The sequence below is a fragment of the Anopheles coluzzii genome, chromosome 2, assembly GCF_943734685.1.
Source record: "Anopheles coluzzii chromosome 2, AcolN3, whole genome shotgun sequence".
NCBI classification, from domain to species: Eukaryota; Metazoa; Arthropoda; class Insecta; order Diptera; family Culicidae; genus Anopheles; species Anopheles coluzzii.
In genome coordinates this window covers 95,518,431-95,543,711 of record NC_064670.1, presented here as the reverse complement: position 1 = coordinate 95,543,711, position 25,281 = coordinate 95,518,431, and the positions used below count along the sequence as shown (strand labels likewise).

General features: G+C 43.9%; 1 protein-coding gene across 3 annotated transcripts in view; it reads left to right on the top strand.

The window, feature by feature from the left end:
* LOC120947420 (G-protein coupled receptor 52) overlaps positions 1-24,919 on the top strand; it is a 47,548-nt gene extending 22,629 nt beyond the window's left edge. Inside the window, exons 1-6 of one of the 3 annotated variants that reach the window (XM_049607239.1) lie at positions 1,830-1,992; positions 2,672-3,446; positions 14,750-15,072; positions 15,149-15,289; positions 15,360-15,618; positions 18,968-24,919. In XM_049607239.1, coding sequence (XP_049463196.1) covers positions 15,157-15,289; positions 15,360-15,618; positions 18,968-19,544 — 969 coding nt within the window. In that variant the 5' untranslated portion in view covers positions 1,830-1,992; positions 2,672-3,446; positions 14,750-15,072; positions 15,149-15,156 and the 3' untranslated portion in view covers positions 19,545-24,919. Of the gene's footprint in view, positions 1-1,829; positions 1,993-2,671; positions 3,447-14,749; positions 15,290-15,359; positions 15,619-18,967 lie in introns of those variants that run through there. The other 2 variants (XM_040362744.2, XM_049607238.1) reach the window with 2 other exon arrangements.
* The last annotated feature ends 362 nt before the right edge of the window (positions 24,920-25,281 follow it).

Below are 25,281 nucleotides of genomic sequence, written 5' to 3'. Positions count from 1 at the left end.
TTGGGAGCTATTTCAGGATCGGTATGGGTTCACGATCGGATCCAGGGCCGGTATGGGTTCATGACATGTTCCAGGGCCGGTAAAGGTTTCATGATCAGTTCCAGGACAAGTATGGGTTCATGAAAGGTTCTAGGGCCGGTATAGGTTTAAGATAGTTTCCAGGACCGGAATGAGTTCATGATCGGTTCCAGAAACGGTATGGGTTCATAATAGGTTCCAGGACCGGGATAGGATCTTGATAGGTTCCAGTACCGTGTTGGGTTTATAATCGGTTCCAGGACCAATATGCGTTCAGTATCAGTTCCAGGACCGCTATGGGTTCATGATAGGTTTCAAGACCGGGATAGGTTTTTGATATGTTCTATGGTGGATATGGGTTCGTGATAGGTTTCAGGACCGATATGCGTTTATGATAGACCGGGATTGGTTTATGATCGGTTTCAGAACCGGTATGGGTTCATGATCGGTTCCAGGAGCGATATGCGTTCAGTATCAGTTCCAGGAACGCGGGATCATGATAGGTTCCAAGACCGGAATAGGTTCATGATAAGTTCTATGGCGGATATGGGTTCATGATAGGTTCCAGGATCAATATGGGTTAATGTTAGGGTCCAGGACCGGGACAGGTTCATGATCAGTTCCAGAACCGGTATGGGTTCATGATACGTTCTAGGGCCTAGATAGGATCATGATCGTTCCAGTACCAGTATGGGTTCATGATAGGTTCGAGTACCGAAATAGGTTCATGGTCGGTTCCAGTACCGTTATGGGTTTATGACCAGTTCCAAGACCGACATGGGTTCATGAACAGTTCTTGGATCGGTATGACCAGTACTGGTTCCTGGACCGGTATGGGTTCAGTATCGATTCATGGACCGGCTTAGGTTCAGTATCATGTTCAGGACCGGTGTTAGCTAATGTGCATTTCTTGAACCATTGGTTTTAGGTCTCTTACGGGGTCGTCATAAGTATCTCAGTTTAATTTGGTTTCGACACCATTAAATTTGGTGCACTCTTTAGAGTAAAGGGGAAATTGAAATCTAGTTGCGTAGCCCTGTAGCCAGGCCAAAATAACTATTATTATCAAAATGTAGAGTTCAAGCTGTGAGCATATTCGCACAATTTCCTTTATTTTAAATGTTTTATGTACCTATTTGAGCAGGTTCTTAAGAAAAACATTAAACGAAAGTTACAAAACAAACATGCAAATGTAATACAATCTGTATGGGCTACCCAATCAGATTGGTCAATAATCATTAAATGTGACAAAGCCGTGTCGTTGCCTTCACAAAATCACTTACATCGTTATACACCGCACCAAACAAAAAAGGCGCTTCATTCATTGAACAAAAAACATCCTCCCGTCCTTTCCCTCTCGCATCCGATAAATGCCTCCTCCTTTACCCCCATACGAATCCTTTATGCCCTGTGTGTGTGTAATCGTGCAACGGTTATCTAAAAAGCTAATCACCATCACCATCGCATAATCCGAGGTCAGTGTTCCCATCAGTAACGACGGTGAAGGGAAGCGATGGAGTTTAACATCCTTTTCTCCGCTCTCCGTCACATCCTTCCTTCCCCCCCCCCCCCCCTTTTTACACGACATTTCCAATCCCCAAAGCCGCATTGTTTGCTGGTACCCTGTTACGCAACGCCAACCTGCCAAAGCTTCCAAGCCCGCACGAGGACGAGCCTTCACGTACAGAAGCTTACTCTCTCTCTCTCTCACACACACTCACACGCACACACGTTTATGAGAATTTCACTCACAGTATCCTGGCACGGCACGAATGAGTGCCCGCAGAGATCGTCCGGCACAGTCGGGCCACTGCTCGGGGGCCGCCTTTCAGTACGTTGAGTGCAAGCCGAGCGTGTAAACGTCGAGGCCGTGTTGGGGCTTTCTGCTGGTCGGGCTGCTAACAGTTGTCGCAGGGATTCACCCTTCGCTTTCACAGTGGAAGAGAGAGAGAGAGAGAGAGAGCGAGGAGAGAGGTGAGGAAGAATTGGAAAAGAAAACCAAGGCAATACCAGTAGCGCTGGTGGAAAAAGCAACAAAAGTCTAATAAGAAAACGACACATTTTGTTTGATCGAAGGCAAACGACGGACTGTGACTGTGTGCCAGAGCAGGGGGAAAAAGGTCCTGAGGTGTAGCGAAAGTGTCCTGTGTGGGTGAGGCAGTAGGGAAACGTCCGGATGCAGTGGTGATTTTGTGTGGCAGAGACGTTGGTTCAAGCTTGAGCTGTAGCTTTTCCTGTTCTGGAATTTGGTGCAAAAGAAGAGTGTAGTAGAAATAGTGCAGAGTAAAAGAAAAGTCCCTCCTACGGACTTGCTGCACAAAGCATCAAACCTTCACGCAAGTCTCTTCAATCTGTCAACGGATCCTGGCATTCTCCCCCCCCCCCCCTTCCAATCCCCCTAAATTTTCACTGCTTTTTGTCCCTGCGTCACTGATCCACACCGTTCGTTTTTCATTCCCATTTCAATGGTAAATCAAAGAGCTCACCGTTTGGTTGGGGAATTTTCACCAATTTTCCAAGTCGTTTTTTTTTGTACAGAAGGGAATCTTTGCTTTGATTGAGCTTGTTAGAATGTGATATTCCCTCTCTGTATGAGTGTGTGTGTGTGTGTGTGTGTTTTCCATTTCTTATATTTCATGTTATCCTTTCACAGCCTGTGGGGGTATAAAGTACAGCCCAGCAAAAAAGGCGAATCCGTATGCTGTACAGTAGTGCGAGTACACCAACAACAACAAAAAAAAGCGCAGGATACAGAGTGAATAAAAACGAGTGCGAGCGAGCGAGAGAAAGAGTGTGTGTGCGTGATTAAGGAAGAAAAAACACAGCAAGAGAGTGATTAAAAGCGAGCAAAACGCGGTACATCGTGGGAAAACGAAGAAAAGCATCCCCAACGCACACACCAAAAAAAAGGTTTGAAAGAAAAGCCACCCCTAAATGAGGGAGAGCAAAAGTGGGGTCTTGCAGTGAGAGAGCGAGAAAGTGAGTGAGAGAGTGTGTGCGCGCTTAGCGAGAGCTGCTTGCGGAGAGCGTGATCACGCTCGATTGCTCTTGCTCTTGAGGTCGAGCTTCGATTGCTGAGTTGGAATCGATTCCCGAGCCCATCGAAGTAGCAGCAGCAGCAGCAGTGTGGCTACAGTGTGGTACGCAGATTCGTTTGCTTATCAGTGAAGAAAAATAGTACACAGTGCGGTCGTGTACGTCAAGCACAATCTGGATGTTGTGAGTGAATAAGTGAGCGGAAAATATTTGGAAAATCGTCAAGGAAAGGATACTGTTGTGGTTTTATCGTACAGTGAAGCCTTGACCTGGTACAAACGCATTGTCCGCAAGATCCGAGCTCTTCCATTTTCCCACGCCACCAGTCAACTCCCGTTTGTCAAGGATTTGTGGATTAGTTTCCGGATGGTGTCCGTTTTTTGCATTGCACTGTAAGTATTCGTCGCGTGCGGTTTTGCGCTCGAGTTTTGGACTGTTCGATTCGCCCTCTTTGCCGAAAAGCGAGAAGGGCGTGGAGCTTTCGACGGTCTGGATGTGTTTGGCGTTCCGTCTAGAGATTGGATTGATTGACGTCAGGCTAAGCATGACCATTGGATTCATTGGATAGTCGTTTTGTTTGTGTTTTAAAGGACACTTCTCAAGGAATATACGTGATATAAGACTCAGCAAGCAATTTTAGATAAGGTAACATGATGGTTAATCACAGCAATAGAATGAGAAATGGAAAAGCATGTCGCCCGCTAGCTTCGGTTACACGCTATCTCCTCAAGCAATCCTTTTTAACTTTGCTTCTTTATTACAGCACACATAAAACGACACGCAAAACCCCCCGCAAAGAGCGTTTAATTAAAAGCAAGTGCGCGACATAGCGTAAAGGCAAGAAAAAAAAAGAGGTAGCAACTTTTCTCATTATGCTTCACTGCGCCCCCGGTGCGTTTATTGTGCTCTGCTGGCCTGGCCTGGGCATTCGGTTATCAGTCGCCAGAGCTAAAAAAAAAACCGGAAGAAGAAGCCTGCAGGCGTTTCGATCACCACACACCACCGACCACGACGCCGGAACGTCGCAACATGACGCTTGGTGGACAAATTTGCATTCCTGTCCTTACCCTTTTGCACGACATGCTCCGGCGGGTCCAAGGAATCGCCGCACGACACGTGAAAGCTCCGTTTCTGCGCCCCCCCTCTGCGGCATTCGGCTTTGGGCCAGCAGGGTTGGCTACTTGCCAAAAACGGTTACTCCCGCACCGTTGCATACCTTGGCTTGTACCGAAATGTTGGTGTTATGTAAATGTGTGTGGTTCCCTGCCGAGGTTGGAATGTTCGAGGAAATGCCGCGGCGCCTTCGTACGGTGGTGCAAATTTTCAATGTGTGTGTTTGTGCTGCACCAGCATGGAAAGGAAGGATTTAATGAACAGGGTATTGAACATTTCCCTTTGTAATAAATTTCAGTTCTATCTTTTTCGTTCTATTTGGGGAGAAAACGCCCAATTTTTTTGCCGCGTGTTGCTATGAAAAACCTTTTCCTCTCGAGGACAACCACCGGCAAACGGAGCACTGTTTGGCAGGACCCACTGACCGGACTGGCGGTCGTTGCCGGTTGCGTGCCGAACCAAATCGATTTTCCCTGTCCCGGGCGTTGTCAAAATTAACTGACTTGACTCTTGCCGTTACCGATTCCGTCCGTTGCTGTGTGTTGGTGGGGGGGGGGGGGGGAGGTCGTGTTTTGATAGTGTCCTCACTCGAATTCACCTTCAGCGTGCTCCGGCACGCTTGTGTGACCTCATCCGTCTAACATCGTGTCCCGCGGCCGTGTTTGGGACACATTGCGACGTATTGAAGCAAGCGAGTGCTGTTTTATGCTGACCATTTGGTCGCTGTTGCATCGATCGGTGGTGTGATGGATAAGTTGGGTCGTTCTGCGCGCCATGCCATTTCTCGTACGAGTGGCGCTTGTTTGGAGTTTAAGGAAACCGAAACAGAACGAATCAATTGAATGAATGAAGCGTTGTACAGTTACGGCGCTACGTGATGTGCCTCTTAATGTGAAGCCTTTCCCTTTAGGGGAAACATGACGGTTCACCAATCAATTATCGATCGATCGGTCAACTATCTAATTATGGAGTCATGTGTGACAGTGAATGATCATTAGAATGAATTCGTGCCGATGATGGAAGAGGCTGCTGGTTTTCGCGTTTCTAATAATGGCCCCTTTGATGGGTTAAATTTGAAAGATGGTGTTTCAGGCTGTGTCAGTGGAGATATGCTTCAACTGGGTTGAATTTCCTATATCCAAATGATACATACTTTCCACTATATTAGAGTGAATTAATTGTGTGCAAATAATCATGCACTGAACCAAATCGTTTCATTATTACACTTTAAAAAGTTTAAAATCTTTTTACTGTCTCGATAATCCTCATTTTACGCTTTTCGCCTTCTTTGAAAAAGATATTTATACTGTACAGTCTTTCCCCGAATTACGCGACACTTGAGTTACGTTATTTTTTTAATCTAAAAAACACTTCATAAGTCAACAATTGGCAAAATAAATAATGATTAAAATCGCTAAAGAGACAGAAATATCCAAATTTTCTGACCGAGTTGTCTTAAATAAGTAGTTAAGTGCATAAGACTACTAAATTCGTTGAAAAATAACTATTTATCAATAACATTCTAGCTGCTAAACGTGATATTCGAATTACATGAATGTCCCCAGAATGCAATATTCGCGTAACTTGAGGAAAGACTGCAGTAGAAAAGTTCTATCATATATGGCCTGACATTTAGATGTTTCCATCCTAGTGATGGGAAAAATGAAGCTTTCGTCGTAATCAATTCTGGCTAGCTCCGAAGTTTTCTGGAATCCATTCCGGACAGTTGGTCCTGAAACGATTCGGGAGTCGGCTCTGGATTTTAAATCGGATATTGGAAATCGAAGTCAGTTTCGGTATCTCCATACCGTTAAGAATAGCCGTTTGGGTCCAATGATGCTACGTATTGATAGCCACAAAGAATCCAAATTTACTTCTAAACGTTCCATTCTCATGGAGATTCGGGGATTGATTTCGCTTCTGAAACTTTTTATCTTAATTCAAGAACTGATGCTCATTCTGGAGTTAATTCAAATTATGGATTAAATTCTGATTCCGATTCCGGAGCAAATTGCTATTCCCAGAACGATTCTGAACCCGGAGCCGATTCTGATTGCGGAGACAATTCCGATTCCGGAATCGATTCCTAAATCGGCTCTGGAGTCAACTCCTTAATCGGGTTAGAAGTACACTCCAGAATATGCTTTGGAATCTGCTCCGGAATCGGCATTGATTCCAGCAACGGAATTGGTTTCGGAATCGATTCCAAGCACGAAATCAGAAACGGGTAGGTCCGATTCCGAGCTTCCACCACTAGTCCTTACTGAAATAGGTAGAAAACTTGAAGTTTTGGCGCGTGCTTTCGTATAGAGTGATGACGTAATTTTAGTTGAAAAATGTCAGATTCCATTTAAACAGATGCCCTGTTTGATCCCATTTGCTTCCCAAAAAACCATTTCTCAAAAAGTTATTGTCTTCGCCCACCGATATAAAAAACCACATTGATTGATTTTAGAACCACACCAATATCACCTTTGCACTCAGGTCCTTGAATTGCCTATCTCCTCCGGGGAGAGTCTTCTCGTCATCGTGTTCATCAAACGAAAATAAATAACATCACAGCCCCCTACCACTGTACCACTCCTCCTCCTCCATGTCACACAAGAAGCAAATTGAATTTCGAACTCAACCTCAACTTGCACCAGCTTTACGTAAATTAATTTCCATGTCACCAAACGGTCAATATGGTCAAGCAGCTCACATCCCTGCTCCCCAACAATCGGCACAGTGCCCGCCGAGCCGGTCGTTTTTTGGGGTAATTAGGAAAATTAAATCACCAACCCACTCCACCCAACCTGCAAATTCGCATGTTGTCAATTGGCCGGTCCGGGCAAAAGTCGTCGTCGGGTTGAAGATAATTGATAAATGAAGCGCCCAACATCCGAGAGCAAAACGTTGGTCCACAACCGAAAACAGAGCAATCGCGCTTTGAGAGAGAGAGAGAGAGGGTCCGGAAGGGACCGCAATGCAGGGTGCGGAGAGGCGAAAGTTGGTGACATCTTATTGTACAAATCACGTGCATAATCGATTTGCAAAACGCCGTGGTCGTCTTGACGCTTGGGGCATTTCGCTGTGGCGCTGATTGTTGGCCGTTTGCCAAATGCTAGTCGGCGTAGTCGACCCTGTTGGGATTGCACCCGGCAGGGGGTGGGAGACCGAGGGTGAGATCAAAAAATGGTTCCGTGTCCCTTTTTTCCGCCTTTTTCCGCCTGGCTCGGCGGGCAATCGAGTGTGCTGGGGAAATGGGCAGCGCATACAGACATGATCGTTCGGATGCAGCAACGGAGCGTCGGTTGGGTGGGGTGGAGATGTGTTGCATTGGTAGGCCGTTTTTGCAAATGACTTCATCGTTGCACTAAATCGATTCCGGAGTGGGTGTGTTTCGTGTGTTTTCAAAATCATTTCGTTGAGAGCGCTACCGCGCTTTTGATCTTGTATTTTGTTTTTAAGATGCAGAAAGTGATTTATTGTTAAGTTGTTGCAGTGTTGGATCTAAACACATCTATTAAGCTTAAGCTGATTGATTAAACTAAGCTTAAGCTGTTTGCATTATGTGTAGCACGAGTAATATTGCTAGAGGTCAATGCACACGAGACGAACAATAAGTGATTTGGCAAAAGGAAAATAGCCCAGATGAATCTGCTTTGAAAAATATAATAAAATGTAAATTAAAACTTAAAAATCGAATTTCAAACGTGGGATATTAGGTGCGCTATACTATGGATAACTAAGAATTAGAGTAAGTTCTAGAGCCAATGATTAGAGATAATATATCAAACAAAACATCAGGTTTTGGAAGAAATTTCGTTTAAAAAAAAGCAAACTGAAATATGATGCTTATTGCATCAAACGATTAATAAATCAATTTATTATTAGCCAACAAGAGAATGAGTCAAATTTAACTATATTTAATGTATTCATTTAATTTAATATCCCTTCCTCAATATTTATACAAAGGAGCTTAATTTCATGTTAAGTATTGATCGAGTCGAAGTTAGTTGGTTTGTTCAGAATAATCTATTACATTTAATTTGCCTTTGAAATGATCAGCAAGATTTTCTCATTGCTTTACCTAAGGTAGAATATGTTCTTACAATACAGACAAAAGGACTCAAAATAGCTCATTTTAAATTCGCTTCATAAAACTCATACCAAAAAAATCCCTTACGCTACAAAACTACCACCAGCACTCAATGACGCCTATGTTCCTTGCTAAAATAGCAAATTTCTGAATAGCGTCTTGAAAACCCATAAAAATGGTGACATAACAAAGGCGACGGCAGGCTCATAACAGGGACAAGAGAGAGCGAAAAAAAAATACGCCACATAATAGGTACAAACCTAGCCCAAAGAGAACCGTGCAGCGAAGGTGGGAAATTGGAAGGATAGGTTTTCGTGTTGCACTCACCCGATCGCCCCATACAAATGTCGCACCAAGTGGTGTGGCAAAAACGGAGAACAATTAAAAATAATTAGTAAACTTCAGCTGCAGCACTATATCACACACGTACACTGACACACAAACACACACACTCAGTGTGAACACTCCCGGGTGTCTAAACCGCGCCCGAACGAGTGTGTCCTTCGTGCCTTCGAGCTCACATCACACGCGAGAGGCGTAAGAGGGGAGTGAAAAGGAGCGAAAAGGGAGAGCAATTTCCATCTCACTGAACACACACATATTTTGCCAGCATCCAGCAAAATCGACCATCCAGCGACCGGCAACTGTAACGGAACAGCAACCCCACCACCAGCGGTCCTTTCTTTCATTACGCGACGGATGAGAATTTCCACTGGAGCGTTAACAATGTGCGCGCGGCCCCGGGGATAAACGACGCGTCTGACGTCATACGTTGTAGTCGTGTGCTCTCGCTTAAACACACACCCACACACACACACACACAGACAGATACAAGCGCCCCACCCAACGGAGGGCGGAAGCTGTGGGCGCTTCCCGATAAGGCTGTTGCCTCCTCTACCATCTACTTGAAGCGCTTTTCTCCTCCGCTCATTGTTATTGTCGCGCCCTATCTGTTCCCTCCAAGCGAAGGATGAAAATGGCGCAACTCATTTCCGCCCATTTGTTGCACCTGGGCAAGGGTGTGCTGTCCGTAAAACGGAAAAGCTTTCGGGCCGTGGGCTTTGGGTGTTTCGTTCAAGAAAGTAACTGGGGCACAGAGTAGCTGTGTTGTGCTGTGGTTATGCATTTCCATGTACCCTGCACGTGTCGGTGTATCCCGTGCCGTTCAGCGCTTATCTGCGAACATGAGGCTGTGCGTGTCTGTATGTGTGCGTTGTGCAAGATAGCATAAACATTTTTAGGCCAAGGTCAATAATGGTGGCGCTGGCTGGCTGGCTGGCTGGCTGCTGCTTCCTCCCAGGATAGCACTGTGGTCACGTGCTACGCATGTCATTGAGCTACAGTGAGCAGAGGCAACAGCCGCAGTGGGAAAAGCAAAACATACCAAAACGGGAAAGCCTGGGAACAACTGATAAACGATTGTTTCGCATTTTCCCTGTGATAGCACAATCGATTATCCGATTCAATCCAGTGATGCCTCGTTTGTCCTGATTTTTTTTTTTTGTTTTGGGGGCGTACGATCATGTATACACTTCTAATGGATGAAGTACCAATATAGGAACCAGGGTCATCGAGCATGGTGTTGCCGTCTCTTCGCTCTGTTATTGGTTATTTTTATTAGCTATATACTCAGTTTGTCAACCTTTTGACAGGTTTTTAATTGACAAACCTATAATCGAAGGAGACGCCTAAATTTGTAAATCATAGTATACGTTTAATCTTTCGCAAAATACATGATAAGGTTGTCTTTAAATTATGAACAAGGAAATTAAAGAAGCTTTGTGGTAAAAATTTATTTAAAAATATTTGTGTCCAAAAAATATTATACAAACCGTCAAATTGCTAACTGTGATTCTGAATCTATGTTTTCAGTGCTCATTTTCTCTAGTAATGAAACAATCAACAGATTCATTATTTATGTTAGAGCATTTGTTTGTGTAAAGCTAGTTGTGGAGCACTTTCTTTAATTAATTTGTTTAACCTTAAAATAAAGTTATTAGTATAAAGACTAAATGAGGATATATAGATTGAGCTTGATACCTTTAGTACATTATTTGCAAAATAAACATCTGAACAATATACGATACAATATATAAAAAGGATTAAAATCCTTGGTTTAATGCATTTCGATCTAATTCATGGAATCTCCAAACTGCGGGTCCTATGTGGCTCTCAAGAGTCTAAAATGCGGGCCGTGATGGCTTTTTAAACGTTAAATACTTTATGTTTTTATTTATTTATTTATTATTTATTTATTTTATTTATTTGTGTAAATAAAACCTTTGTAGAAGTACATTTTGAATAATTTTAAAATTTAATTATTCAAATCGTATTGGAAATTCTTCATACTGCGTCAAAGCTCATACTTCAATGATGATCCTTAACTATATCATAACGAATTTTCTAAGCTACCATGTACTGGCTTCTAAAATGCAATAGATCTTTAAAAAAAAAGTTATTTATTTAACATTTTTTGCCCCACACATCGGACCCCCCTCTACCATCGGACCTGCACGCCCAGATCGCTTTTAAACAAACCGAAACATAAAAAAGCCTCAGCCTCACTCATCAACATAAACACCTTCAGGAATGATTAATCTGTACCCATCACGTGTGTCGTTCACCCGTTCACACACTCGGCATTCGAGTCGGGCAACACCAGTCACAGACCGTCGTCCCATTATTATCTCTTTCCCCCTGTTCTCAGGCCTCATTCCCCAATTGGCATAATCACAACACGTGTTTACATTCCCAGGTTGTTTGCTGTGTATGTTTCCGCATGCAAAATCGATAGTCGGAAACGGCTGCTGCTGCGGGACAGAGATTTTACTACATAAAAAGCTACCCCTTTTGTTTGATCAGCCACGGGGAGAGTGGCTAGCGGAAAATAGGGAGAACGCATTGCAGTATAAAAACACGTGGTACCGGACATCTCCCCACGGTTCACGGTGTATCGATCGAATTGGCGATCGATCGAGGCAAGGCATTTGCTGCTGTTGCAGCTGCTGCTCCTGAATTTGAACTGCCAACAATCGACACCCGGGGCAGAACGCGTTTATCATAATGGGGGCAGAATTTGGGATTCGCTCTACTTCTTCCGAGGCGCAACATGTTGACACGCTGTTCAGCGTATGCTTTGACACACACACAATGACATGCAAACATGGGCAGAAAGGGACAGAGAGGATGGTGGCTGAATTTCACAAAACTAGGCAAATATCGATGTAACTTCCCACGGTACTCCCTCAGCTACAGCATAATTGAGCTAGCGATGCAGGCAAAGGTTGTAGTCGGTATCGGCTCGTAGCTTTGCAATTCCCAAATCATACATCAAATGCTGAGCCTGTCAGCAAATCGCGTCTCTATCTATGACGTTTTATGTTGTTTGAATCAAAGAGGTAAAAACTGCCCTAAAAACTGTTTTCCATAACTGATTGGGTCGAATGTTTGCTGTCGCTTTTGGTGCGATGAAATACACACAACGATACGCCTGTGTATGTGTGTGTGTGTGTATGTGTGTTTGACCTTGGGAAGGGTGAGAACATATTTCAACACACAGTTTGTGTGTGTGTGTGTGTGATTTTTTTTCGCATCCACGCTTGTGCCACGCTTGTTTAATATTAGATGGAGACGCATGGTGGTTCACTAGCCGGGAGGTGGATGTTTTATGGGCCGGTCGACGTACCGCTAGCGCGCTTCTGGACGTTGACGAGACACGGATATTAAATCAACCTTATCCGTGCTGGCAGTGCGATGTGCGATGGCGTACTTTTTTTTTATAGCCACCCGTTCGATTGCCGCACGGAAATCATTTTTCATACTCACTTTATGCCCTGTTGGCACTTTTCTACAATCAAAATTTTTCCATTCCCGATATGGTGCTACGAAAATCAGCCAAATTTTATTGATCGCAGCCCCGGGAAAATCAATCCTTGGCTGCTAGTTCACTTATATAATTGAGGGTGTAGGAAAAAAAGGCCCTTCCACCCCGGGGCCAAATATCTCACCTCTAACCTAATTCATTCTTGTTATCGTTCACTTGCCCCCTTGCGTTCACGCGCCAATGCTGCATAATAATGCGAACGTACGTGGCATGAAATACGTGGCCCAACACCTTCCTCCCTCTCCCCCCTACATACGCTTTACATTGCGCGTGCCAGAATGCAATAAAATCATACCTCCAGATCGATGCCCAGGCGACCGTCCAGGACGACGCGTGCTCCAAGTCCTTTACACGACGTTCGCCAAGTTAGTAATGTAAAACCATCGGTGGCGTACGTTTACTGCTTCGTTCCGTTTCCTGCGCTACTCCGTTTGGGCACTATTTACTAACCAACCTGCCTGGCCAGCCCAGGAATTGCGGGGCTGCGTGCACCGGTCGCTATCCCGCAAAAGGGAACGGATGGAAAGCTTGCATGAATAATTTAACAATTATACAATTGCATTTAATGCCAGCCGTTCATTAAGTGCTTTTGAACCGGAAACGGCACTTTTCCTGTTCGATGTAGAAGCCCGATGGGTAGCGCGAGTGCCCTCCGATGGTTGACCAGGTAAATGCTGCAGCTGCAAGTCCGGTCCACCATTCGCTTTGTTGCGAAGCGAAGGACTGCTGCAACACGGAGTCTATGGGTGGGGTGGTTTTTTTTTAAAGATTTTTATCGTGTGCTGGGGAATATATTCGCGCCATAATTACAATGATTTACAATGTGTCTTGGTGATTATCAGCAGGACTTGGAAGTAGGAAGCAGCACGGGAAAGATTGCTGCAAGTCGGCTGGGGCGGGCTACGAGGTGAAATGAAGTGTTTTGTTACCCGATTGTGTTAAAATTAATTTCAATCGCTATATTCGCAGCAATTTTACGTTTACGTTTCACGTTAGTATTACGGCCATGCTGGCACACAGACGCAAACAGATATACGTTGATTAAATAATTGTCTCAAATGAGACGATGGTCTGGCAGCCAAAAATGGTGCCAGATGGCCTTCCGAGACATTAAACATGCAAACGAGTGGTCATCACCCAGCGGTCGTGTCCTCTATGGACGACCTTTGTTGAGGTGTGAGCCCAGCGGAATACTGAATGTGCACAGAATGACGTAGCTGTGAAACAAGCTGCACGAAATGAACTGAATCGAGAGTAACTAATTACGGTTAACGAAATAAAAGGAAAGGTTTTTGCAAAGGAAACGATTGTTAGAACACTTAAATAAAAACAGTGTCTATCTTCTGCACTTTCGAATTCTTAGTACATTATAACCTAATTGTCACCTTTCCAATTCAAACTGCACAATATTTGTTAATTTGTGGTCCTTGAATGTCGTACTTGAAGACGTTGAATTTGGTTGTTTGCTATTGATCATTGATTTGGAGACACAACCAGAAAAGACAATAATTAAACAGTGAATTTCGACTACAAAACTTACTATTTTCATTTTAACATTTTCAAACTGTCCCTTTATTTTTATTACATTTTTGTCCTCCTTATTTGGAAAACCACTTATTCATATAAGCTGTTTCAATGGTGTGTGCAAGGCTTTGTTCTTTAATCTGCACCCGTATTCATTATTTCCTAAAGCAACTGTTAAGTATGCGCGTACTGCATATGGTGGTTGAATCCTTCTACAACTGAATCTATACGAGCAACAAATCAACTTCAAAGATTTTTGAGGAGACATTCCTTTTCGGTTAATCCAACCAACGTTTTAGCACGAATGAATGGCTAACTTCGATCGTAACGTCGCGAAATGCAAGTACCGTAGAAAAAATGATACTAATCGCGACATTTTGGTCTTGCCTATTCTGTTCTAAAACCTGTTGTGATCTAAAACGGAAACGTTCTTAGAACAAATAGCAAATTTTGATGCGGAAACCCGAGGGTCGTCTGCAAAAGTGCAAAAAATTGATGGAAAAATCAAGATTTTAGGCAATTTTGGTCCACAACAGTATGTAAAGAGGAGTAATATTTTTGACTTTTGTTTCATGGTCTCATTGCGGTGTTATAAATTTATACATATTTACTAAGCTTCATGTTGGAATTAACAACCTTATTATCTACGCAGTCATGCAGGCCTATACAGGCTTCCGAGACTTATTAGTACCACACAGCCGGATAATCAGGCCTTACTTCAGGATACGATCCGGATGGGAATCAGTCCTGCCTTATTATCATCGATACAATCGACTTCAAACTTCTTCTTCTTCTTTGGCACAACTACCGTTGTCGGTCAAGGCCTGTCTGGCCTGTACCCACTAGTGAAGTGAGCTTGGCTGTCAGTGACTTCTTGATTACCTATAGCAGGAGAGTCAGTCCTACCGTATGGGGGCACGGTCTATTCGGGGCTTTAACATATGACGGGCATGTTGTTAAGTCGTACGAGTTGATAACTGCACTACCAGACCGGCACTTCAAACTACATTATGTATTATGTTCTTTAAAAAATACATCTTGTACTAACATGTGTACTAAAATATGTTTGTACCCCTTTTCTTCTTTTTTCACAGCTCTGTAACGGTGTAAAAGTATCGTGATACTTCTCACAGTAAAATCCAACGTTCTTCCATTACCGTGCGGTGCGTGAATGATTCTACAGTTAGCACTAACGTTGCTGTACTAAAAACAAAAGCCCCACACCTGTGTACCCGGTGGTGCGCTCAATGTGTGAGCTCGGAAACAGTGTGTGCCACCAATAGATGAGCGGCTGCCCTCGAACGCCCGAAGTCGAACCACGCCAACGAGGACGATAACGCCGCCGACAATCGACGACGGTTCGGAGCTGGTACGCATTCGCCCCCTTCGCCGACGCCACGTCATGACCGGAGCTGAGGTAACCGTCCTCCCGGATCCGGTGACGCAGTGATGCGGCGAGGGTGCAATGCTTATCTCGCCCGTCTCTGTTTCAGGAGTTACGATGCATGGGCTGAGTCACCTGCAAACCGGCTCAACCCTGGAGGCGCTCACGCAGGCCACGATCATCCTCATCCTAGCGGTCGCCATCGTCATCTCGAACCTCATCGTAGTAGCTACATATCTTAACTTTAAGGGTGAGTTGCTGTAGCAGCGGACGGTGAAATCGGACATCGCGTCATTCGGCCACGTTTGGATTCGTTGCAGGACCTCATGAGGTTATAAACTATTACCTGCTGTCGCTAGCGGTCGCCGACCTGCTGTGCGGTCTGTTCATCGTTTCGCTCTCGGTGTATCCGGCCTTCAGCGGAGAATGGATATACGGCGACGTGGTGTGCCGGATGGTCGGCTACCTGGAGGTGACGCTCTGGTCGATCTCGGTCTACACCTTCATGTGGATCTCGGTCGATCGCTATCTGGCGGTGCGGAAGCCACTGCGCTACGAAACGATCCAAACCAAGACGAGGTAAATGTTGCACTTCCGGCTCGGTGGACAGGCGGCCCACTTACCGGCACCGTTCACCGGTGACCGATGATGATGTCCCCCCCCCCCTCCATTGATCCTTCACCCTGTTACCCCTATCATACCCCATGAAAGATCCCACTGTACAGCTCCACTGAGTTGGCGCGTACAACACACACAGCAAAAATTACCCACACACACACACATACCGATGATACAATACACTGATACAATACGTATACTGCGCGCCCACTTCATCACCACACAACACTTTCAACACCCACAGTTGGGGTCTCGATTTCCCATGGAGAGTCCCAGATTCCGGACACTCCCACCCACCCACCCCCTTTCGACGTCTGCCAACACCATCGCACTTTGGTGTGACTGTTTCGCTGTCGTGCGTGTGTGTGTGTGCGTGTGTGTGTGTGCCTATGACTTATATATGTACCAATGCGTGATGTACTGTATCGTAAGATGTAGTTGTGCAACGTACCTCACAGTGTGATTGTTTTTTTGTTGTGTTTTTTTTTTCTTCATATATATATTTCGTTATTGTTTCGGTTTTCTTCTGAACATCTTTTTTCTTAACTAAATACTCACCCTCGTTTGTTGACACCCCGCGAATGAATGGTTATGTGTTATATAGTGGAATACAAAACCAGACAAACTTCCATTTGGTTGAAGTAATGCTTGACTGAAGTTGATTTTCTCACACAATTTGTGCAATGTGTTATCTCTACTTTGTTAAATAACTTTTGTTAACAGTTTTGTAATCTCGTTGCGTTACACTTCTTCTAAAAAACTTCAACTTGTTTTTGAATGTTGGTTGGTTGGAAAATGTATTTCCTCTTCTTCTTGTTTTTGTTGTTACAATCTCTCTTTATACCTTGTTAGTTTTTCCATTTTTCCGAAACGTTTTTTTTTGTATTTTTGCGTTATCTCTCTCTCTCTCTATCCCATCTCCCGCCCTCTCCGTATCATCCATGTTTGAGCCGTATCTTATTCTATCTTTCTCTTTCTCTCGTTCCGTTTTTCCCATGATTGTACATCCTCGGTCGGGTCCGTCCCCTCTGGATGGCACACTAAAACCCACTCCAATTTATGGCATCCCCTTTATGGCAACGCATGGCGGTTGCGGTTTTGATGCGCGACACACTCCACCAACTTGCGCAACTCCCAACTGCACAACCGATCGCGTACATGCGATTGTGGCCTGTTGTACACACTGATAAACACACACACACATGCGCCCGCACACACACACACACACGCATTTACACACTTACATGTACATCCTCCCTTGATCACCTTTCCCACGTACACCACCGACAAAATCGAATAATCGAACTAATGAAACTAATGCAAAACTAATACTGTGGAATGCTCTGGCCATTACTTTTAAAATTTTGTGCGAGTATATGTGTGTGTATGTGGGCATGTGAGAGTGTGTATGTGTGAGCGTGTGTGTGTGTGTGTGTGGGTGGGTGGGTGTGTGTGTATGTGTGCATTTGTGCGTGGGGAGGGTGCACACGGGAGAGAGAAAATGAAAGAACGGAACGGAAAAACCCTTTATTGATCGATGTTTGTTCGTGTGTGATGTTCTACTCCCCCCTTCAATACTAATACTAATATCTAGGAATGGAAGGTTTGAATACTTTAGCCAGTTGAATACTTTCCCTATATATATAAATATTTTATTTTTATAAAATGAGCTCCTCCCCGCCCAGTTTGGTTTCCTGTTTTAGCAAACTATCCCTGTATCTTTGGTAAACTTGGTTTCCTTTCTTTTCTTAATGCGGTCTATTTTGGACATTGCAATTCCTTTGCTTTTGTAGCACTTGTTTTGCTACTTATCGAAGAAGAAAAAACAATTAGTACATTGCACCATTTCCTTATCATTTCGCTGTACAAAGAAGTAGAGCTATATTGGTTTAGATATTGTTTTATGTATTATTTAAATAGTTTTCCTTTCGATCCGTTGGGTAGTCCGCACCATCGCAGTAGAGGTTAACGTAGATAGTATACTTAGTTCCTTGCAAAATTTAGTAATCCAGCACGACCAATTGCACTATGAATACATTTCTAGATCTGTTAAACTCTCATCAACACACCTGTTTAATATATTTACCTTATTTTATCTTAATGATTTACTCATTACTTATTTACCTTGTTTATATACATATGTTTCAACATAAAATATTCAACGAATTAGTGTACAAAATGTTTAATAATCCTAAATGAAAATCATTCGCCGTTTCAGATAAATCCCAGTACAGTAGAGATTGACTAATTATGTATTCAAATACAATGCCAATGAAGCTGAAACTCCATTAGTGATTCTCTACTGTATTTGTAGTAACTCATACGGTGGCGCCCTCTAATAGCAACGCGCGATACTATCCTTAGAGTTAATGCTGATAAAAAAAAATCCCTTAAAATTATGTTTCTTCATCATTATGACTAGAAACAATACATTTTTATACACTCTGTTACAACAATCCGCTCTCCATCAACCAACTTGCCCGTTACCCCTTTTCTTGAGCGACCTCATACCCCCTCCTATATATGTTCTACACTCTTTCTGTTTAGCAAAAGTGATACAACTTCGCACCACTGCTTAGTTTGTAGAGGTAGTTAATTGTTCCCCTGTCACGCCGCACCCTGGCACGTGCACGACCCCCCTTCCCCCCGCAGGGCGCAAGCCGTTTGCGTTCCACGTAAACGTTGTAAACCACACACGCAGCTTGGCCGCGTGCGCTATCGTTGCGCTGTTGTCGTGTTTGTAGTTGCGCTGCGTAGATGTTTTTTTTTTTCAATTGTGCCGTACACACCCTCGGCCCCCTCTCAGCCGCCCATACACTAACTTCTGCCACCACTTAACTACTGCCACCTGTCACGCCACGTGGGACGGGGGTTTGACAACGCTTCCTTGTGTTTTCTTCTTCATTTGTTTCTCCTTTTGTTTTGTGTTTGCATTCTTTACCGTATCTCTCTGTATGATAAGCCTTATGCTGCGTATTTTGCGTTATTCCTTAATCCGTAATTAACGTATTCGTATTCGGGATTAATGCCTAGACGCTTGGTTGGAAGCGAAGCCAGTCCGAACAGAGCGTACTAACGGATCGAACTCCTCTCTCTCTTTTTCTCTCTCTTTCTTTCTCTCTCTGTTTCTCTCTGTCTCTCTCTCTCTCTGTCTCTTTTTCGTTTTCCTTTCGCTTTTTTTCTTCACCCACTTGCTCGCTCTCTGTCTGACTCGTAACAACCCCTCCCCTACCCACCCCAACTCACCCTCCCCCATCCCCTGTCCCTTCACTTCTCCCCTCCCATCCAACCCACCGATTTCCCGATAAAGATGCCAATGCTGGATGGCGTTCACGTGGATCTCGGCAGCCATGCTTTGCTGTCCACCGCTGCTCGGCTACAACGAGGCCAACTACAGTAAAACCACCAACATCTGTATGCTCGAGTGGGGCAACATGGCGGCTTACAGCGCAACGCTGGCAATCCTAGTCCTGGGGCCGAGTGTCATCTCGATCGTCTACAACTACGGCTACATCTTCACGATGATGCGCAAAGTGCGATCGGGTGCACCGATCCACGATAAGGAGTACGCCACGGCGCTCGCCGAGAACCTAGCGAACCCCAGTCACTGCATGTCGTTCGCATTGGTGTTTTCCTTCTGGATCTCGTGGGCACCGTACATTGGGTTGCGCATCTACGAGCTGGTGTCCGGGGAGACGATCGACAATCCGCTGCTGCACTTCGGCGCCGTCTGGATCGGCATCCTCAACTCGTTCTGGAAGATCATCATCATGACGAGCATGTCGCAGCAGTTCCGGCTGCTGGTGCGGCTCCTCTTCCTCACGATCTGCTGCAAGACGAAGGGCCGGCTGCAGGCGGAGCTGATCGGGCTGGATCCGGACGACTAAGGCGGGAAGGACTGCACAGACGGACGGATGGACTTCACAAACACGCGCACTGCTCTGGTCAGCCGGTGAGCACGATTCCGGAGAGTTGAATCGAACGATCGTACAATCAACTTTACTTACACACACACACATACACACACAGATACACACAAACACTTTGTGCTATTAAACTGTACCGACCCGAACCCGGGACAGTCCCAGAGGAGTAGGGTTAATAAGGGAGTTAGGGTAGTTGGCAGCGAACTCAAAAGAGAGAACAAAAAAAAACCACGCGCTTTTTATTCGGCAGGGTTAGAGCAAGGTAGTTCCCGGCGTACAATTACCACTCAAGCGAAACCATCGACAGCAAACTGCACTACTACTACTACTACTAATACTGCTATTGCTACTATCGACTACTACTTCTACCACTAAGAAGAGCGCTGACTTAGGCCGCCGTTAGACAGCGATGGCAAACATTGTATCTTATTCTCCCTTATATACCGCCCGCGCCATATAGCCGTACTCCTCTTATACACAGTATAAACGTGCGTGTTTACAGGTTATCCCGTTTTACTTCAATCGATAGGCCGTAGAAAGCGCCGCTATAAAGCTGCATTAACTTCTAGCTGCTAAGAAGGCGGGAGCAGATCTCGACAGCTAGTAGCCTAGTACACTATGCACCTGCTACTGCTGCTGCACCCACTTTGTCGCGTGCCTGTCTCTCGGGTAGTGTCTCTCGGCGCGGTAGACTCAATTACATTGCTACAAAACTGTGGGCTGTGTATGTGTGTTTGTGGGAGAAAGGCGCAGAATGATTGGAGAAAAAAAAACCTATTCCCCCCATTAGAACCTTTTGAACAATCAATCAATTTGTCTCGAATAGATCTTTCAATGTTTGTGTGCTGTTTGTTGGGCGACGTTGCGCTCTAAGCTAGTACTGTGCAGACCGTTCGTGTTGGAGAGGCATGAAAGAATGCAACAAACTAACCTTTTGAGTGAGACAGCAAGACGAGCTGCTGCGATGTTTCTTTCTCCACGTGCGTTGCGTTCCAGCAGTACGATGGATAGAGCGAGAGAGAGAGAGAGGACTTCAGCAAATGAAGGTTCCGGTACTTAAGCAAACACACTATTTCAGGGCTCACCAATAACCGATACATACTGTGGATCGAATTCATACGCTATCGGAATCAATATACAAGGGAGAGAAGGCGAACAGGAAGAAGAAAAACACACCGAAACTGCATCAGTGAAGTAGCGCAAAGCGACTACAGTTAGATGATAAATATTTGCAAACCATGCCAAAAAGCTAAGATGGAAGATGGTATAAACTACCAAACAAACTAGCGATACAGCAGGCGTGACAGAAGGACAGGGTTAGGAAGTAACGCATCAGGCCGCTACCACTAGCAAGCAAGCAAGCAGCGCTTACTACTGCACACGCTTGCAAACAAAAAGAGAGCCAAAAAGCCGTACATAGACAGCCGCAAGCCGAAATCCAAGGCGTATAGAGATTGTAGGTACGCCAGCCTGTCAGCAGTTTCACGTGTATGGTTATATTTTCTAGATTTTTAAACGAGTGAGACTAAACCAATGTAAAAGTAAAAGTAAACGAAACAAAACACACTATTTGCACGCATCGCAAAGGAATGCTTGCAATTGCAACACACACACAGGCAAGTGGAAATATAGAGAGAAAGAGAGAAACGAAACATATAAACAAACAAAACAGAAAAGGGAAGAAAGACGTAAGCAAACAAACAAACAAAAAACAGTAAGTGTGCATGTTTAATCTTTAATAAATGAAAACCAAATATTATAGTAGTAGACAGCGAAGGGCGAAAGAGAAACTTGTTAAACGAAATGCAAAACAAAACAGTAGCCAACTGCACCAGCTAATCGCGCAGGATCGGATTGTTTGCTCCGAATCGCATGCTGGAGCAGTGTATGAAACTAAATGTGCGATCTCATCGTTAGAGCAGATCAGTTTGGTTTTCGACAGCTCATCCCACATTTTTCGGAGACAGGGCGTTGTGAGTACTCTTCTCCTGCCCACATCGAAGCAATAATACCCCACCATTAGGCGGCCCCACACAATTCCTTTCCTCTCCCACCCGTGCGCATTGTTATTCGTTAGTAGACCGGCTGCTTTGTTTTTGGGGGGAGACTGCGTAATTATCTATTGCCAGGTTATGCCAGTCTCCAGACAATGGGAAACGATGCAAAAGTCTAACCAGTTTTGTTAGCCACTACTTATGTACATAGGGAAACACTTTCGCTCTCTGTTTGTTAGTAGCGTTTGGGTTAGACACCGTAGAATTTTGCTGTTAAGTTGGAATATTGTGCAAAGAGAAGAGCGTTTTAATATTCACGACTCTCTTTTGTCCTGATTATTAATGTGAATGCTTAATTTTTTATTCTAAATTAACTTGAACAGTCGCGGAACAACAACGAACCTTTTCGGTCCCGGGTCCTACTAGCAAAGCTTTCGGTTTTTTCCTCCCAAAAAAAATAGAAACAACCTTTGTGCAAAATCAATACAGTGGCATGATGAACTAGACACCACAGAAGTCGGTGAAAGAATAGGCTAATAATTATTTAATCGTAAGTTCGTTAACATTTCGTACAAATGTTTGTTCGATGCTCTTAGTAGTCGTTACCAGAAAAAGAAAAACAAAAAAACCCGCAGATGCGAAACGAGTACATAAGTGAAAAATAGAACACCAGAATCACGAAACGACGCAAACACACAGGTAAAAGCAAGCTGGAATAAAAGTTAAATAAAACAAAGTTAATAAGCTAACTTAGGCAAGCTAATAGGGACAGGAAAAATGGAGCAGCGCATTAAGCCGTACTGCAATAAGTAATGATACACAGAAGTAAACGTAAGCAAGTAATCGAGTTTAGTATGGTACGGTAGCGTAAAACAGGAAGGACGGTCTCGATCGGTGGTTTAACGTCGCGGGTACGAACACGGGCACGGGAACTAATCTTAAGAATGCAGGAAAAGTAATAGTAATGACACTGAAGAAAAACAGGGACATTTCCTTAGCAAATGGTTCAATCATTCCTTTAACATTTGTTTGTAAGAAGCAGCCGCAGCAGCAGCAGCAGCAGTTAGAGAAAAAAAGAGCGCAAAGGAGTGTGAGTTTTGACACAATACTTCCACAATGGATCCTCCTTGCATGTGATCGACCGCGAACAGCACTGGTGCACTGGATCCAATAATGTCCTTCCATGCGATCACTAGCCAGTTCTACTAATAATGTTACGTTTAAAACCACAGCTACTATTACTATTACTACTACTACTACTACAGCTACATCTACACCTGTCTTAGCTCAACTTTGCATTGTGCACAGAAAGGTGCCGAAATAATGTATCAGTCAGACACACACTCACACACACTAGTGCCCTTTTCCGCTCGGCCCACTACTTAATTCGGGAGCAAGCAATACCAAAAAGCTTCCCTCCCTAGCCAGTCCCCGCGCCCCATTAACCAGTCTGTACTATCATGGTTTTGGCATATATGTTTCCATAAGGCCTACATACACACCGAACTAACACATGCACAGACACACACACACGTACATAATTACCATGTAATCCAGGGTAGCAAAAAAATGTAGGGATGCTATTTCCCGTGCAAGTCCCGTGAAATTCGTCACACGCGCGTGTAACGCCTCTCCTGGCGCCACGGCGTGTTTGTTTAGATTAGCAACTCTTTATCAGAGATCAAACATGGTTGTTGAAACGGTAAGGTAAATGGAATAACGAAACTGCCCCCAAGTGATGGCGAACGTTTGTTTTTTGGTGTGAGTTGCCAGCATGTCAAAACTATTTCCTTCGAAACGGGGTAAAGCGTAACGCCCAGACAGAAACCAAAGCAACGTACTTGGCGAGTGACGAGCAGGAGGTGATCTTAATTTACTAAAACATGTATGAACCCTTTTAACGATCCTTACTACAACAAGCGGTACGGTTGTTGCTTCATCACCGTGTCTCTGATCGCTCTGATCAAGATTTCATCCCTCCGGAGTAAATCGATTTTAAGCTATACTTCTTTCACACACTGCGCAACACTAGCTGATAGTAGCGGGAGCTGATATAGGGAAGAAGACAAAAAGATAGAGCTACGTTTTAAACGACTTGCAAAAACAGAAACCAGATCCGTATAATCTCACATAAACAAAATCACATCTTTTTAAGAACAAACTTGCACCGCTACTGAAATTCAAATCCAAATATAACCGTTACAATGCGTTACACTCCGATACGCGTTACAGTCTAAGTAGCCCGCCAATTCAGCGGAGTCTAAACCGTTGCTTGTAGTGTACGGAAACGTTGTTCAATCCAGGATTAGGCTTATTAGGTCGGTGGTTTAGTAGGGTCTGTGCGTGAAGAGAGTGCCGAAAACCCGAAAATGAAAAAAAGTGTGGTTGTGTGGTTTTACTTCTACTACATTTTCCACCCCGTTGTCACGTGTTACCCCGTACAGCAAAGGCACACCAGCCCGTGCCGTGGATGAGTGTGTGTGCGTGCACAGGGGCTGTATGTAATTCCATATTTCGCTGCGGTCGTAGACTAGTGTTCACTAACAAACAAATACACAGTGATGGAGAGAGAGATAGAGAGAGAGCACGGTTGGTCGTGATGACTCCCGTTCACGTTTAGTACATGTATGCGCATATACCTTAGTCAGGTTAATAGAATTGCTCAGCTCTGAGTGGACGAATTGGGACGCGTTTCGGGCGAACTTTCTCACTTTTTCTCTCTCACACTCGATGGATGACGCTATAAAGTCGAACATTTAATCTCATTGGCTATTGATACGTGTAAACAGGCAAACAGAAAACAGTTTCAGTAGTACTTGCGGCTAAGCTTAGTGCAAACAAACACACACACACAAAACAGAAAGCAAACCAACCGTTGCTTGAATTTGACGAACGAATTTAATCGATACGTTTCACGGGATATTTATCTGTTTGGTATGTTTTATTTGTTTCGTTACATTGTTTTTCAAGAGTTAATAAGAGTTTTACAAAAGTTTTAGATGGTTAACATGTTCAGTTCTTTTACTAGACAATTTATCAACTTTTTATTCAAATTTAAAAGACATTATTTTCATCAATACTTCAAAACAATTGTTCTACTTTATAATTTATTTACACAATACTTTATATTATCTTTCTTTGTTTATTCGTTACAAACACGACTGCACTTGCCGGTCATAAAAAGGCGTGAGCACATAGGACAACTAGTTATACATGGGGAGACAAAAAAACAACAAAACTATGTACAAGGCGCAAATGAAGGCTGCCGGAACAAAATGCAAACCAAAACCACACATGTACACACACTTTGTAGAAGCTTTCGTATATAATCAATTAAACAAAAATGTGGGAAATAAAACTACAGCATTGTAGCATTCGCAGCCGGCTGCAAAGAGACGTAACATGTAATTCACGAAGAAGAACAAAAAAAAAAAACATTAGAATATTTGCAAACTGGCTGTTCCGTCATAGCGTGAATGAAAACGGTTAAAAAGTAAAAACAAAAGAAACTTAGAAAGAAATGTGTGACGAATGATGTCCAGATTTTTTAATTTATAATAAACCATTTCCAAATAAAAAAAAAAGAAAATGCATCTTTTGCAACGGTTCTTTTTTGCTCCCCGAAAGGGTATTTAGATATCACACAACGCGTTAAATTTTACGAGAGGATTATCTTGCCATATGAATGAATGTGGGCAATTTCC